Source organism: Pezoporus wallicus, unplaced genomic scaffold, assembly GCF_028554395.1.
Source record: "Pezoporus wallicus isolate ANWC-B61680 ecotype Strahan unplaced genomic scaffold, APGP_CSIRO_Pwel_v1 contig_3568, whole genome shotgun sequence".
In the NCBI taxonomy this organism is placed as follows: Eukaryota; Metazoa; Chordata; class Aves; order Psittaciformes; family Psittacidae; genus Pezoporus; species Pezoporus wallicus.
This window is the reverse complement of record NW_026637826.1, coordinates 2,042,541-2,058,830: the sequence shown is the minus strand read 5'-3', so window position 1 is coordinate 2,058,830 and position 16,290 is coordinate 2,042,541. Positions and strand designations below refer to the sequence as shown.

The 16,290-nt window shown below is 38.9% G+C and overlaps 1 protein-coding gene across 12 annotated transcripts in view; it reads right to left on the bottom strand.

Annotated features, from left to right (window-relative positions):
• PBRM1 (polybromo 1) overlaps positions 1-16,290 on the bottom strand; it is a 65,991-nt gene that overhangs the window by 46,772 nt on the left and 2,929 nt on the right. For 4 of the 12 annotated variants that reach the window (XM_057407763.1, XM_057407761.1, XM_057407771.1 and 1 more), the window contains 10 exons: positions 15,268-15,423; positions 14,419-14,516; positions 13,695-13,842; positions 11,305-11,436; positions 10,508-10,624; positions 9,875-9,943; positions 9,025-9,123; positions 7,748-7,833; positions 4,777-4,875; positions 1,873-1,964 (listed from right to left, as the gene is read on the bottom strand). In XM_057407763.1, the coding sequence (XP_057263746.1) occupies positions 1,873-1,964; positions 4,777-4,875; positions 7,748-7,833; positions 9,025-9,123; positions 9,875-9,943; positions 10,508-10,624; positions 11,305-11,436; positions 13,695-13,842; positions 14,419-14,516; positions 15,268-15,408 (1,081 nt within the window). In that variant the 5' untranslated portion in view covers positions 15,409-15,423. Of the gene's footprint in view, positions 1-1,872; positions 1,965-4,776; positions 4,876-7,747; positions 7,834-9,024; positions 9,124-9,874; positions 9,944-10,507; positions 10,625-11,304; positions 11,437-13,694; positions 13,843-14,418; positions 14,517-15,267; positions 15,424-16,290 lie in introns of those variants that run through there. The other 8 variants (XM_057407764.1, XM_057407762.1, XM_057407773.1 and 5 more) reach the window with 3 other exon arrangements.

The window sequence follows — 16,290 nt, the reverse complement described above, 5'->3', positions numbered from 1 at the left end:
ATTTGCTTTAAACACTTGTCTCCTTTGTGGTCCCAAAGCACCTAGGCAACAATGAACGCTCATAGTCTAACAGAAGATAAATGCTAGTAAAACCAGAAGCAGCATCCAGTCTTAAAACATTTCTAAATTTAATAAATAGCTTTATTTACAAAATGGCATACTTTTAAATAAGTACCACAGCATGACCATCTATGCCTGCCTTTACAGATTTATAACGGGGAGCAAGGATGCTGCAGAAGCTGCTCATGCACTAATATATTTGAGCTGGAAACCTACAAGCTCCACCACACCATGACACCCTCTGAAACAGTGAGGAGAAACTCCAAGTTGGGAACAGATATTGTTCATTGCTTAAGCAACTTCTAGAATCCAAGAAGCTCATAAAGACTTAGTTCTCTATATTGAGATGGAGAAATTTTCTTCATGTTCAGTCATGCAGCCCAGTTCTCATTTATTTTAACAAGCCTTAGTGGAAAGAAAAAAGACAAGATTCCAGAGCAACTAATAAAAAGACGTGGTTTAAATATAAATCCTTTTCATGCAGAGACTGGAAGCACAGGGATGTCCAAGTAGTGCACTGGAGGGACAGAAAGCCTTAAGGGACAGAGGTCTTCTAAAAAACCTGACATTGCCCCTTAGGTGAGTGTGATAAAGGCAGAAGAGCTGCAGCAGCAGCAAAGAGCTCAGATGTATATATATGAAAGGACCTATGGAAATCACAATAATGTCCATAGTAAAGGCAGCACCTGAAAGTGGTTCAATCACGTCAATAATTTAAACCATATAAAGACATAAAAAGCTATGTGTGTTTACAGAATTATGATTTGCAAAAATAGCAGCTAATAATCACACTGAACCAAGCCAATAAATACTCCTCACACCTCCCAGAAAGCAGCTGCTCCAAAGCAGTAACTCAACTCTGCTTTTGTTTGCAGCAAAATGGTCCAAAACAATTCTACAGCATGTCCATCTGCTGGAAAAGTGGGGAACACAATTCCATTTCCAGGTGTGAAATGAATGCCCCAAAAAACAAACTGAAGAGATGCATCATTTCACACCAATGCAAAAACAATGGTAACAAAAATAAAACTGAAGATGTCTAAAACACTTCAGAAACTGCCCCTGAGAGGAAAGCAAGGAAAGTGCTGAGAATATAACTATCAAGACAAGCTAGCTTAAAAGACAACCTATAACAATTTATGGCTGATACTGAAATATCTGATATAATGCATATATTATGGCATATAAGCTTATATTATAAAGCTAAAGCATGCTTATGAAACTAAGGGTGCTGTATGAAGGCGTGCCTTTTTACATGCTTTTAACATAAACCTTCATGTAAAATTTCATGCCTGCTAGGCTAGACCAGATATTTCTGAATTATATTCTCACATTTACCTGTCCTTACACCTCATACATCACCTTCAACTTCAAAAATAAAACCTGAGACCCAATGGCACAAGAGGGCAAGAGAAAACAAGCCAGTGTCAGTGAGATTTCTCTCAAACTATTGTAGCACTGTAAATCTCTTTTACTACAAGAAGCACCCAATGTCTTACCCCAGTGTCTCAACTTCTGTTCCATATTAGGAGGAATAAAAACGTGCAGCAGTTTCCTAAAGCTTGGATAAGTATACTTGGAAACACACACACTAAATTCAAACCATGCAAGCAAGTTTGGCCTCCGCTGTCTGACCAGCTGTACATTTATACATTTGTACTTAGAACAGGGACTGAATTTACATACCGAGTTTGGAAACACTGCAAAATACCTCTGAAATAAAGATATTTGAATGTATCAGAAGTCCTACAGTTCTGCTTATTCCAAACACTTAAATTGAAAAAAATAGAGAAAATGCATTTCAGTTCCTACCTGCCAAAGCTGCATCCTCATCACTTTCTGATCCATATTGCAATGCCATGGTTATTGCTGATAAACGATCCCCTTGGGCGGATCTTTTGTTACTATGAAAGAGAAGTAAGAAACCCATGCAAATTAAAAACAGAGGGTTATCACATCAAGCATTAGCAGTCACTCAGTGTGTAAGTAAATGTGAAGCTCAAGACAGTTGTTTACAGGATTACAGACATGACTACACAGGAAAATCCTGGAGCCCTGAACAAGAGAAGCTGTTAACGACCGAGTCTGCCTCTATTTTGAGGCAGTTCATCAAACTGAAAAACTGGACACACCATCAGAAAGCTAGAGCTCAAGCTAGCTATTCTTCTGCCCTATTTTGACTGCCTGACTATGTGAATTACTGGAGGAGAAGGGAGATGATAAAAAGTCCCTCACATGAATAACTTCATTATTGATTCTGTTTTAGAAGGATTTGTCTATAAGAAGGAATCGAGCACACTTGTAAGCTGTATAAGCTGTCTTCTCCCATCTCTCCATTCCCACCTTATTCAGTTTTGGCACATACAGTACCTAGATGGAAAGCAGCTTCCTCTGCTTTCTAGGCGAAGGAGACCAGCATTCACACCGGCTATGGTCTCACAAAGACTTCTTTAGCATTCCTCTCTTCCTCCCTTTTGTCCCAGACCTGGGGCACAGCATTTCATTCCTAACTGTAGGCTATGCCTGACAATCTCTGCTTTTTTATTAGGTCAGGTCTTTAGGCACCTCCATCAATGGGCTCAGCTTTGCCCTGTGGGAGCAAAGTGAAGACTGGGGAAAAGCAGAAGGGTTACTGTCGTGCATGCCCAGGTCCCACACTTTCCAATACATCTTTTCTTGTCTTTTATATACACAGATATTGTTCCCTTCGTCTATAAGCTGTTCCTCTGAAACGTCCATTGAGTTCATTCAGTCCGTGACCTTGGGCTCCATCTGTCATAACAGTCCTTCAGGGCAGGAGAGGAGGTGTGTGCTGTCACGCTGATGCATGTTGAAGCCAATTCTGGTTCTACCATGACTGCACTTTGCCCAGTTTCATCAAAATTCAGAACGATGTTTTCATTAATCTGTGTAAATTTTATTGCAATGCAGTTGATATGGCATATAGCAACCACAGTAGTAATGACATGCAGTATTACATAGCAAGTAACATCATGGAATTCAAATCACAGGCTCTTCTCAGCCAGAATCAAAGCCCCTTGAGGTACACATTGGACTTCCCCATCCTCTCGCATTACTCATCAAGTGCACCCAGGCAGGGTGCCTTGGCAGGTTTGCGGGAGGTGCATAATCAGCCAGGCCTCTCTGTACTCTGCTATGAGCAGGTTGAAAGCTTGTGGGTAAGGATCAGGGACCAAGGCAACAAAGGAAACCTTGTGAGTGGCCCAATCAGGGCAAGACTATTGATGGAGCCTTCTTACTCCAGCAACAGGAAGCATCACACTTGTCCAGGCTTCTCAGTTACGTCAAGCAGAAAACAAAGGTCAAAGAAAGTGATCGCTGATGAGCGAGGCTGGTAAACTTTCCTAGTCAAGCCTGCTGTGGGATCAGAGCGACCCACTTACTCCACATAGCTTCAACTGCATGAGGTGTAGAGGAGGCCCTCCCTTTGAACTTCCAGTTCAGCACCAGCAGTTGGGTGCCAGGAGGAGCTGTGCTTCAGTACCAACAATTTCCAAAGCAGCTTGAACCCCTTCATATGCTGCCAGTATCACTTTTTCAGCAGGAGTACAGCAGCCCTCAGATCCTCTGTATTTGCAACTCCAAAATCATAAGGTCTGACCTTGAGTGTCCACTGATGCTTCCTGCCAGAGGCTTCTGGTAGAACCATTCTCCCCAGCTGAGGTGTTAAGCATACTTTTTACATCTTGCTCTGTATGAACTGGCCAAAGGGCTACAGAATCAGTTATCTCCTGTTGAATTTATTCAGAGGCTTGTTGTCCCTCAGGGCCCCATCTGAATTTGCTCTTCTGGGTCACTTGACAGAGAGGTCCTTACTGCCAATGCATTAGCATACAATGGGGTACTTCATACAAACTTCACCACATGGGTTGTGCCCACTTTATCTGGATCTTTGGCTAACTGCTTCTTGTCCAGGTCGTTGTAAATCCCCTCAGGTAATGGATACCTTTCTCCATGGTGGCCCACTTGCTCGGGTAACATAGGACATCTTCCTTGATGGGAAGGGGCCCCTTTCCTTCATGCCTGACAGGAGTCATCTCCAGAGGCTGAGGACTTTTCCAACAGCATTGTCAATGCTCCCTTCCCTAGAAAGGGATTCCAGCTGTCTGGCTTCCTTACTCTAACTCCAGGCTATTGGTTCTGTTATCCCAACATCAGGGTCAATGTGCTGTTCTGGATGATGGTTGAAGTCTCTGCACAGATCCAGTAATCCAGCCTACTCAGGAAGTTTGCCATAAATGCATCCCAAAAGCAATGCCTTCTTTTTACAAGCTTCATCAGTGTCCATTGGCTATCTCTTCATTATTCACTCCTACCAATTACTTCTTTTTAGTCTCCAAATTTAGTTTACAACACATTTCCATGGGGTTTTTCACCTGCTTTATTTTGCAGTGAAGCTTAACATATTGTTCTTCAGAACATTTCTAAGGAAATAATTACATATGGAGTATTTCATGACAGGTGTTTTGAAATGTTAAATATAAAATCAAACATGGAAGAGTAATTACAGGAAAGTAAGTTATTAAATCATACTAAATAGATATTTGACTGAAACGTATCTAAATCTCAAAAGTATTTGCATCAATATTGAAGAGCACTCGCAACCAAAGACACACCCAAAACCAAACCAACAAAGTTTTAGTATTTCCGTATGATGACAACCCACCTTTCCCTCCAAGTCCACCATTTACTTACCGATAATATTTGTTAGAAGAATTTCTCTCATCACCAACACTGCCTTTACCCTGTGAGGAAGGACCTGTCAGCTTGGAAGCAGTCAAATTTGATGAAGTCCTTAAGGTAGAAGAGATAAGCCAAGGAAAGGGGAAAAAAAAAGAGGCCCACCTTAGACCCAAGAAAAGGCGCAGCAAGGATAAAGCTTTTTACAGAATCACTTTGACAGATCAGCCAAAAGGTTTGGAGACAGATATAAAATGTTTTAAAGCTAACAGCAAAGTAACATTAAGATATAATGGCCCAGCATTAACAACGATTTTGTTTACAAAGCCAGAGGAAGGTGTAACATTTAGATTGAGGATTAACAGCTATACACACAGCTCAGCCTACAGCAGCAGTGAAAGCAGCCAACGAAATGTTCCTTAGTATCCAGATAAAGCTCATCATACAGATCCAATCACCTTTTATCAATACTTAACAAAATCATTGTCAAGTTGCTTGACAGTGCATATTGTCAAGCCACTTTATTTTGCCATTTTATTTAAGGGACAACAGGTAAATGCACCGACAAAGAGCAACTTAGTATGACAAAGAATACAATGAACTGCAGCAGGAAAGCATGATTTTAAACACAGAGGCAACATGTCCATAGAACAGGTTAGTAGCAATGATGAATTTGATCCGATCCATTAACAACAAAGAAAAACAGATGTAAATTGAGAAGAACAATAGAGTAAACTGGCTTTCAATGAACTCATGGGGGTATTTTATTAAAACCAGCAACAGGTAAAGGAGACTCCCCTTTGAGACAATTAAGCAGTTAAAAAACAATTTTGTTTCCTTCACTAGAAAGGAACAAAAAAAGACTAATGGCTCAATAAAAGAACAACCAGTGAGGTGCAGAGCAGCAGGTGAAAGGTTTGGTTTTCATGATACTTTGCTTTCACCCTGATTTTACTTTTTTGCATTCACCCCAGTATTACTGTAGCCTGCTTCAGGCTTTATTTTTCTTTTTCCAAGTTAGAGAAACAAAGAAGGGAGCTCTCAATTATTCTGACATTCAGATTACTTTGGGACTTGCAGGTCTATTGAGAACACAATACATAAGAGAATACCTAGAATAAGGTAGCTAAGAAATGGAGAAATGGAAATGGGTTGGCAGTGTAAGAGAGGAATTCAACTAACAAATATCAGTGTGATTTATCTGTCATCCCTTCTTAGCAAACAGCTTCATTTTGAAGGAAAACAACAGTGATAAAAATAAAATTACAATTTAAATAGCAAACCTCCATGCCTGTATGTAATTTTAGTTACTGCAAAACAAACACGTGCGCTTTGTTCAACATCTTTGTCGCTGCCATGGACAGCGGGGTTGAGCGTGCCCTCAGCAAGTTTGCCGATGACACCGAGCTGTGTGGTTCGGTTGATACCCTGGAGGGAAGGAATGCCATCCAGAGGGACCTCGACACGCTTGTGAGGTGGGCTGATGCCAACCTCATGAGGTTTAACCATGCCAAGTGCAAGGTCCTGCACCTGGGTGGGAGCAATCCCAGGCACAGCTACAGGTTGGGCAGAGAAGAGATTCAGAGCAGCCCAAGGAGAAGGACTTGGGGGTGTTGGCTGATGAGAAAATGAACATGAGCCGGCTTCAGTGCTCAAGGCCAGGCTGGACAGAGCCTTGGGTGAGATGGTTTAGTGTGAGGTGTCCCTGCCCATGGCAGGGGGTTGGAACTGGATATTTTAAGGTCCTTTCCAGCCCTAACTATTCTATGTATGTTCAGCGTCTGTAGAATCAAGGTCTTCTGGCACTACACATACTTTTCAGAAGGAAAAATTTAAACATATGTCACGAATTACTCCCTAACAGTATTTATGCTTTTATATTTTTATATGCTCACAGGAAGCATACAAACGCTCAACAAAGGAACCACAAAAAACACTACAGAGGTTGAATGTCTCAAAGGACCAAACAGTAGAAATCGACCAGGTAATTTTCACTTCTTTCACACATCACAATTCCAGGCAACACTTTCAATAATGGCACCATCTACACATTTTTCAGACAACAAGAAAATGTAAACTGCCTTTCAGTAAGGTAAAGGGAGCCCTGGTGTTTACAGTTGAACCACACAAACCTTCACAAGAAATGACAGCAGCTATTTTCCAGCATCAAATATCAGTAAACAGCTCAAATCCATCAAGACAACCCCCCTTGTAAAGAGTTCGCTATGGGATGACTTGCAAGACATCACTTTATTTTTTAGATAAATGACATGGCCCATACTGGCAAATAACCTCTAAACCTACTTCTAAGAGCTACTCATAAGAAAAAAGTTTGTATGAGAAGAAATCTAATTGCATTTCAGGTAAAAAACATCTAAAATAACTGCATCGCTTCTCTGTCTATTATGATTTTCACAGGAAGAAAATGCTATTTCCTACATAAAATCATCCCATGAAACAAACACAGCTATGGACTGTATTTTATACCTGCCTGTTCAAGACCAAACCTATGCTTCACCAAGTCCAGATCTTCCGTGCCCTGTGCCTCTTTCCACAGCTAAAAATGTGGACTTCCTTCTAAATATATGTTGCCTGAGGCCTTGTTCCTATGTTTCTGCCCCTACCTAATTAACAGCAAGCTCTTATGCTTCAGCTCCTAATAAGGTTCACGATTCTCCAGCATGTTTCATAAAGCAAAGCACAACAAAGCACCATGTTTCCTACCATTACCTTTCTGTTATTAACTCGGAGTTATAAATGATCTACTGACACCTTTTAATGTGAACATCACAGAAATCTTTCACCACAGAAGTATTTCAACAAAAAGTTCCCTTCCAGAAACTGTTTTACATTTTTTAACCTTTAAAACAACAATAAATTAAGTTTTCAAGCAATTATTTCCCACTGTATTGTCCACAGCAAAATTAAGGGAATGTCTATAGAGATTTTTATATGAGATTACAAAAAGAACTCTTATTTGCAGTACCTGATTCGGAGACTTGACTTGGCCAACTCACTGTGTTCAATTTCAGCCTTTTTCATATTAAATATTTTTTTAATTGCATTTGCATCCTGTCAATTAAAAGAATTTGTTTAGTGTTGAAAGTGCAGAATGTTATACTCAGGTGTATCCATCTACCCAAAAATCTAAAACAAAAATTAAGGACTTTTTACATTTAGATATAAAACAACCTTGTATGAGAAATGAAGCACAGAACAAAGTCTGCCTGAAATACACCCACAGAGGCCTGCAAAAACTGAACAGAATAAATAGCTGAATAGCTTTGAGGTAATTTTTCATCATAACCATAAAAAAAAAACAAACACACAAAAAAAACCTACAATTTGCAAATATGCACAAATGCCACCTAAAATTAAACATGGAAATTACTTTCTGTGCCTTTACAATCAAAAAGTTACCACCATTACTGAGATTTATACCACTTGCTCCCTCCCTTTCTACACCCATGGACTCAATACTTGAAGTAACAGCTGACAAGATAGAGATTACACGTTTTGAGTGAGGTTACAAATGTGAGCTACGTCACCAGGAACTGAAACTACAATCCCAACAAAAGTGTACCTGGAAAAGTCCAAGAATCACTTACATAACAGTGTTATATATATATATACACAAGATCTCTCCCTACAAAGCCCTTAAAAATTGAGCACACAAAGGAATAATTGACCACCAAAATTCTCTTACTTCTAGAGTACCTGGAAACAGCAATGTGATAATCACAAAATAATACACACAAAAAGCGGGTGAACTCAGCTTAAAAAGACAGGAGGTGAAATTTATCACAAAAACACAGCTAAAAGGAAAAGGATCTTCAAAAACCATGCAGGGAAGGCATGACTCCAGTTTTGAAGCTTACGACGAACACCACAAATAGTTCCTGCAATCCGGAAAGAGACAGCAGCCGAGTACAACCGCTATCACTTGAACCTGTAGTTTCAGGCATTTCAACTTCAATCACAAGTACAAGGATCCTCCATTCCTCCAAAGAACTCATGTAACTCATATCCCAAGATAAAATCTAATCTGAAAAAAATCTTATACCTCAGCAAGTAACATGCATTCCAATTATACTAAAAGCAATATATAACAGAAAAGAAGTAAAAAGAAAAGCCACTATTAGCTTTTCCTTTTTTAACTGAAAACAATCTTCAGGGCTGTATGCTAAAGATTACTTTAATGATCAATAAGCACAGAAAGTCATACAGAAAATCAAACTCAAACTATGAATAAGTGAATCTAACCTTGAATACTTGTGATCCGGGCTCATTGTAGGTTTTGGCATTCTTTGCCAGAAGATCTATATCCTTGGCCATTGCATGAATGCTTTTGTAAGTTCCATTCTGTACAACAAAAACCAGAACTGGTTAAAGTGGCAACATTCAGAGAACAGCACGAGAACTGAGTCAGTAGCAAAAAGCAAAGGGAATTCATATAGAATAAAGGGAACATTTACAGAAAAACAAGAACATTTCTAAAGAGGACAGATAAGTATCTGAAAAAGTCAAGAAAAAAAGAAAGTTAAAATGTAAGTCCTAAATCTTTACAGACTTTACAAATGCTAAAGAAAAGATTGAAAAAAATAATGCATTCAATTGCCTTAATTTTGAAGGTTTTAACAAAACGTTATTTTCTCTATTCTCTAGTACAATTAGTCCATGTGCTATACAAAACTAGTATAAAAATATGCTAGAATTACAGAACAATATTTCATATTACTGGTCAAGTAAGATGAAAAATCCATCAGTACAAATCAGCTATTTATAGCAAGAGAACAAAAGTAGGTGATGTTAACGCACGACCAAGCTTCAATACTTCAATGTCTTACATTAGCAATACTTGCCAAGAAACTACTTTAAACCATTAAACACCAAGGAACCCAAGATATTCAGGCTTAATGCCAGTACTCTACAGTTTACAATGCCTGATCTTCAACACAGCTATTTCTGCAGCACTGACAGTGTTCAGATTTCTAAACAGCAGGGGAAAAACATTGTCTTTCCTACTGCCACAGACTTGGGCTTCTTACAATTTTAAGAGTGCTCACTGTTAAATAAGTATATACTTTGACATATTAACATGCTCATACTGTACCTGTATCCTTTGGGCAATGGTTTTAAGATCTATGGGCTCCTTTATTATTGCATAATAATCTGGATATTGCTGGAAAAGAAAAATAATTTATATATTACTATAAACAGTCACAAAGCTATTGTTCTAGAGGCTCACAGAATGACCTATGAGCTGAACTGCAGATAAGAACAGTGGAAGCTCCATCAGTATAGCAATAGGCTTCAATTTCGGTGAGCCAGCTCGCAACGCTGATACAAGGAATTATAACTTATCAATAAAGTGATATAAAGGAACAGTTCTGTCTGAAAGCCAAAATACAGGTCTTCACAGTATTTATTTTGCTGGTTAAACTTATGTCACATCCTGAAACAGAACAGTGAAATCAGACATATTTAAAAAGATTAAAATCTGTGCACCAAAAAAACCACCCATAATTAGCTAAACTGGCAAAACAGGGCAAACCCCAGACTCCAACAAAGGGCTGAGAACGAATGGGTAGGAGCAAAGAAGGGAGGGAAGCTCTAAAACCAGCTGCAGTTTGTCACTGATGAAATAATAAGCATTCTGAGTGTGCCCATCACAGTGTGTAACATCAGTTATATAAACGTCCCGCTTTCCATCTTAAAACACAACCAGTATTACTAAAATACCCACCACTTTAGAGGGAAGTTTCTGAAACAGTTCACTGATGAGGCGCCCTGATGGGTTTGTGGCAACAGCTATAGCTTCAAGAAGCTGTTCAAGAATTTCCTTCAGGTAACCTGGAGATGACTAATAAGAAATAAAATCACAAAAAGTTTTAAGAGCAGCCACAGTGGAGTGCTTTAAGTTGCACTAAAATACAGGAATTGACTTTTCAAACACAGAAAAAAATCAGCTATAAAACACAGATGCAACTTTTGAAAACAACATTACCTAAATGCATAACCAAAGCACATGAGAAAAACTTCAATTTCATATTTACACTGCAGGTTGTCCAACATGTGTTACAACTGGGTTGTCAATATTAACAAAAACATGCATCCCAACATCACAAACACCAGACAAGCCACAGTCATATCCAGCTTATGAAACACTCCAGGAACAGCTGCATTAACTGAATGAGACATGCTGAAAAAAGATGTAACTGGACATGAAGCTTGCTTGCATCAAACCTCGAAGCTGGCATGATACCAAGCAGATGGCATATTTGTCTCAACTAAACCACAACCACATTTCATCTGTATCAGAAAAGATCGTAACTTTTTTTTTTGTTAGGCAAAAGTGAAACATCAATACAATACAGTGAAATTCTTAACTAATAAATTAGTATCAGAAATACGCTATAGGGCATAATTTAACTATGAAAAATCTTAATGCTTATTCACACATGGAGCCAACCTCCCTCTCAGAGTCAGCTGACATACACGGCCACTGCCTCCTACAACTGCAGATGTCATGCCCACACTTACTAATTCTTGACTGTCATGTCCTTCTTCATCATCATCATCCTCCTCAGCATCACCTTTCTGAACAAATTCATTTTTTGTGCGCAAGTACAACTCCCATAATTTGCAGGCAGCTTTATATTCAGGAGAATCAGGCTGCAGAAACAAATCAAACATTGTACTCAAAATTCAGATCATTCTTGTCTGAAGGAAATTTAATTATTGGTTGAATGGTATTAAATGCATTAAATAAACACATAATAGAAAACCTGGGAAATTCCTGCTTCAGTCGTTCTTCAACAGAGATATTAAGAATCACAATAAGCACCAGAAAACACAACTTCTATCGCACCAAAGCATTTAAATCTTTCAGAAAACTTAGCAATAAAATTACTTGGGTTGAGGCTTGGACAAGCCTATTGCATGAATCTGGAAAAATCATCAAGTTTTGCTGATGCATAACACTACTGATATTTAAAATAGACTAAATATCAGTATGCCAGAAATGTAATTTAAGTAAATACTGCTGCCATTGTGTGGCACTTGAAAACTGATTTCTACAGAAGAATGCTAATAAGCGTGTCAATATCTCTGAAAAGACTTCAATGATTTAGATGCAGCATTAACTGAAATTCCAAAGAACTTGATAACATGCTACCACCTGGGTGTACATCTGGGTATATTTTTCTGAAGAGCTAGGTGTGTTCGTCAGCAATTAAGTTTTGTAAATACAGAGGTGGTAGTGGCAGACAAGCATGTGCTTATAACATTGCTACTTAACAATGTTACCCAGAAAAAAACAGCTTTTCCACTCTTGCATATTTTTCTTTCCCTTTCTGCTGTCATTTCACCTCTATTTCAGGTATTCCTGCAGATATCTCACCTTTTTACTGCGGATTCCGCTCATCTTACTTCCCTGTCTCAACCTCTGACAGCTTGCACCACAAATGAGAAACGAACATGACAACTATCCCTAAGCCCACCTCACTAGGCTTAAATATTCTCAAGACATGGGACCAGGTGTTAATCATGAAGAACAGTTATAAAGAACACTCTGCTCCACTCATCTGCTTCCCTCTGTACTAATGCAAGACACTCAGAAGTCTAAGACTTGAGCCAAAATACTAACAAATCCAAAGGTTTCCATTCTAATCCAGCACTGCCAATAAAACTCCTGCTGCAATAAAGACCTTGACAATGAATCAATCTCCCTGTTTTATATGTGTCATTGGAGCTGTGTGGGTAAGGTAAAAGATGAAAGGAGAAGAGGCTGTGTTTGTGTGCCGTACGTCCAGCTCACAACTCCGTATTTCTCTGGAAATGTCAACATTTCTTCACCCTAGAATGATGGCTACCTATTTCTATTTTACATGCACAATTTTTACATTACAGCCATAATTCTGAGTCCACCATTCTGTAGGCAAAAGAAACCATGAAAATGCCAACACTAATGGGCAAACGCCTTTCAAAGCTTCAGGAGCACACAACCAATTTGGAAATCCTTGTACTTTTTCTACTGGAACCAGAAGGTGCAAATGTTTTATTTCATAAATCTGACTGTTTTTCAACAAGCTACACACAGACATATACAAATATAAGCAAAACAAACTGCTTTTCTGAATGTCACCTGGCTATGCTGGTTGGGTTATTCAGAAAGCTGTCATCTGGATCATCTCCAAAGTCAAAGATAAAGTAAAGGTAACTTTAGCAGTTTTAGATTTGCTGCATCATCTCAGTCACTGCATACAATTTCACTGTTTTATGTATTTAACACAGCCTTCCATTAAACCAGATTCATCCATTTTTTTTCCCCACTTCCTTATGGCAACTACAATAAAAACCATTAACATCTAAAATAAGACACATGGGGGAATAGACGTCAGGGTTGCACCCTTGATGAAATACATCATCATCTAACACTCAAAATCTATCATTACTGACCATGATAATCAACATGCCTTTTTTTCATCTTATTAAGTGGTCAATGGAAGAGAAAGATTCAGCACAGCTACTGTACACTTCTGGTTATTTATAAACTCTTCCTTTTTGAAGGAAAATGATCTTTTTAGATTTCAAAACGTCACATAGAGTGTGTTGTACAATGGGAAGGCTTTGATAGACAAGTATTTTTCTCAGTTTGTATCTCCATTGTTGCTTTCTATCTCTTTTGGAAAACGATATGAAGATCCTCCCCACACTATTTTATAGTTTTCCACAGAAAAAAAAAACTATGGTTGGACATCTTACAAAGGTATAGTCAACCTTAGGGAAATACATGCAAGTAACTGCAACATGTGCTGTTCTCTTACCAAAGGCTAAACAGAAAAGCTTTTTGGCCAAACCAAGGAAGAAATTAAACACAACTTGGTGATTTTTTTACAATGAATTTGAGCCTTTACATGTATTCTCCTCACCTTATAGTAAGCCTTTGCGTTGTTGAAGAGAAGTTGAAAATCTGCAGTCAGCACATTCACGTCATCATATTCCTCCATCTTTAGCTTTTGTTGGATTTTCATTAAATCAATTGGCTGAGAAACCACTTCATAATAATCTGGCTGATTTCTGTTGCAATGGCAAAACCAGGCGTTATATTCCAAGCAGTAAAACCAAACCCACAGCACTAAAGCCTGGACGTGTCAATGACTAAATAAAACAAATAAAGTTCCAATGCATTTTTGTTACAGCTAAAACAGCTGGCCAGTGGTCTATTAGTGAGCTTACAGTATTACATGCTCTGTTATCATCCTCAGTTTTCTGAGTTTAAGATAAAATTCAGTCTTTTACTTTATCTACTGCATTTTCAAGGGTCACTTCCATTAATCTTCCCGAAGACATGCCTTTATTACATTGCACCACTAATGTGGAACATTTCATAGTCGAAGGCATAGATGTTTTATGCAGATGTCACAAGAAATGTTTTAAATTAATTCAGCATACCCTTTTTTGACTGAAAAAGGGCACTAATGTTATCATGACCATTGAATAATTACCTCAAATACTCGGATCAAACATTGGTGTGAAACTATGACACATTTAGATTCAATTTTTCACAGCTATTAATACTGAAGTAGTCCTCAATATCCACTTATTCCCTGACTAAGCCTCAGATTCAAGGCTTAGCCAGAACCACGGTCTTACCTTCGCTTCGGTGCCCTAATGAAAAGCTCACAAAGGAGCCTGCCCTGTTCATCTTTGTAATCTCTGATGGTGTTGTAAAGTTCGTGGCATACAGCAATCTAAAATGCAAAAACAATAAAGTAATGAAAAAAGAGAAAATTTTAAGAAGGTAACAAATCAAAGCCTACTAAGAATGGGAAGACAAGCTGCCAATCCACAGTGTGCTCTAAAGGAGAAGCGTGAAGAAACTGCTGCATCTCACACATTAGTACAACACCTGACAAGTACTGCAGAATTCTAATTCATTTTTTTGAACACAGGGAGCTTTCTTTCAATGCTAATTCTAAATAAAACACCCAGAATGTAAATTAATTCAGTACAATTCTCTCTTGAGTTACAGATATCTAAAACAAAAACAGGGGTGGTTCTGCCCTGCAATTAATCAAAATTAGACTGCTATCTCAAAGGCATAGCAGAGACACTGTGCACTTGAGCAATCATTGCCTGCGCCATTCCCCACTTATCTGTCTCCGTATTTGCTATTCAGACACAGCTCTCAACTTGTGAGTGTTATGATTTCAGCTCCTCCTCCAATATCCCTGCATCTGCTAAAATCATGCAGGGGGAGGGTAGGAGGCAGGGGGAAACGCAGCAAAAGGAAAATGGGAAAAAAAAAAACCATGAAACTGGGAAGACAAGAACAAGCCAAAACCAAATGAGATCCTAAACAAAGTTAGCCAAGGCAGCAACAGATCCAGGGCCAGTACATACGTGCTACACATGATCACCTATTTTATTAGGCTGCATTTCCCAGGGCGGGGATACAGTATCACTAAGAAAAAACACTGTCCATAATAAGAAGATACTAACAGGATCTACTGTTGGGAGATTGGAAAGTCTCCTCCTCTTTCTGCTCGGGCCTGGTATGTTTGTGGAGTGGTGGGCATCATCAAAGTCTCCTCCGCTGACGCTGCTGGAAGGAGAGGTAGCTCTTCGCCTCTTGGAACCCATGGAATCCAACTTCTTCTATAATGAAGACAAATGTTCTTAAACTCATGGAATTGCATCCAAACTCTCTGGTGAGAGCTAACTATAAAGCTAGCAATGCTCAGGATGAGCCACATGTATTTGTTATATACTACAGTTCACTTAATCCATATATCTAAACACTAGCTTTTTGTGAATTGGCAAGAGTAAAGGGAAATCAAAACAGTCCTACAGTTTTAGTCACTTATGACAGCAACATCAGAAAACCTAAGGCTCACAGTAATGCAGATGAATTCAGCAGCTCTTACTAGTATACGTTCTTAAACTATCTACATTTTGATACCCCATTTCACGCATGATAACTAAGCAAGAACCGCTGTTCAGATGAAAAAGCTGTAGAGACATGTGCTCAGGTCTGGTGTAAAAGCACGTCAATCCCTATCAAAAAAAAACCCAGCAACCAGCAAACCAGCATAAACCAACCCAACAACAGAACCAAACCAAACCCACAACCAACAAACCCAAACCAGGAAGTAAACAAATCACAAACAAACATTCGGATGGCTGCTGAATACCTTGTCTTAGATTGAAGCCAAAGAAAGGTCTGGACCATTGTGTGACCCACCACTCCCACGTTAAGTGTAGGATGAATGGCTCAATCGGCAAGAAGCAGAAAAAGCCACCTCCTTTTTTGGCCATACTTTTCCATTTACCAACCCAAACAAATAACCACCATCCAACAACAATGGTAAATTCCAGAACAAGTTGTTGGCTCTTTCCCAGCTTAAAGTGATAGCATCAGAAAAATATACTTGTAGCTGTCTCAAAGGCTGAAGACAGAACAGATGCATCTATCCCAACTTACACCCATCTTCCAACCAAATCAAGGGATTTCTTCTAGGAAGC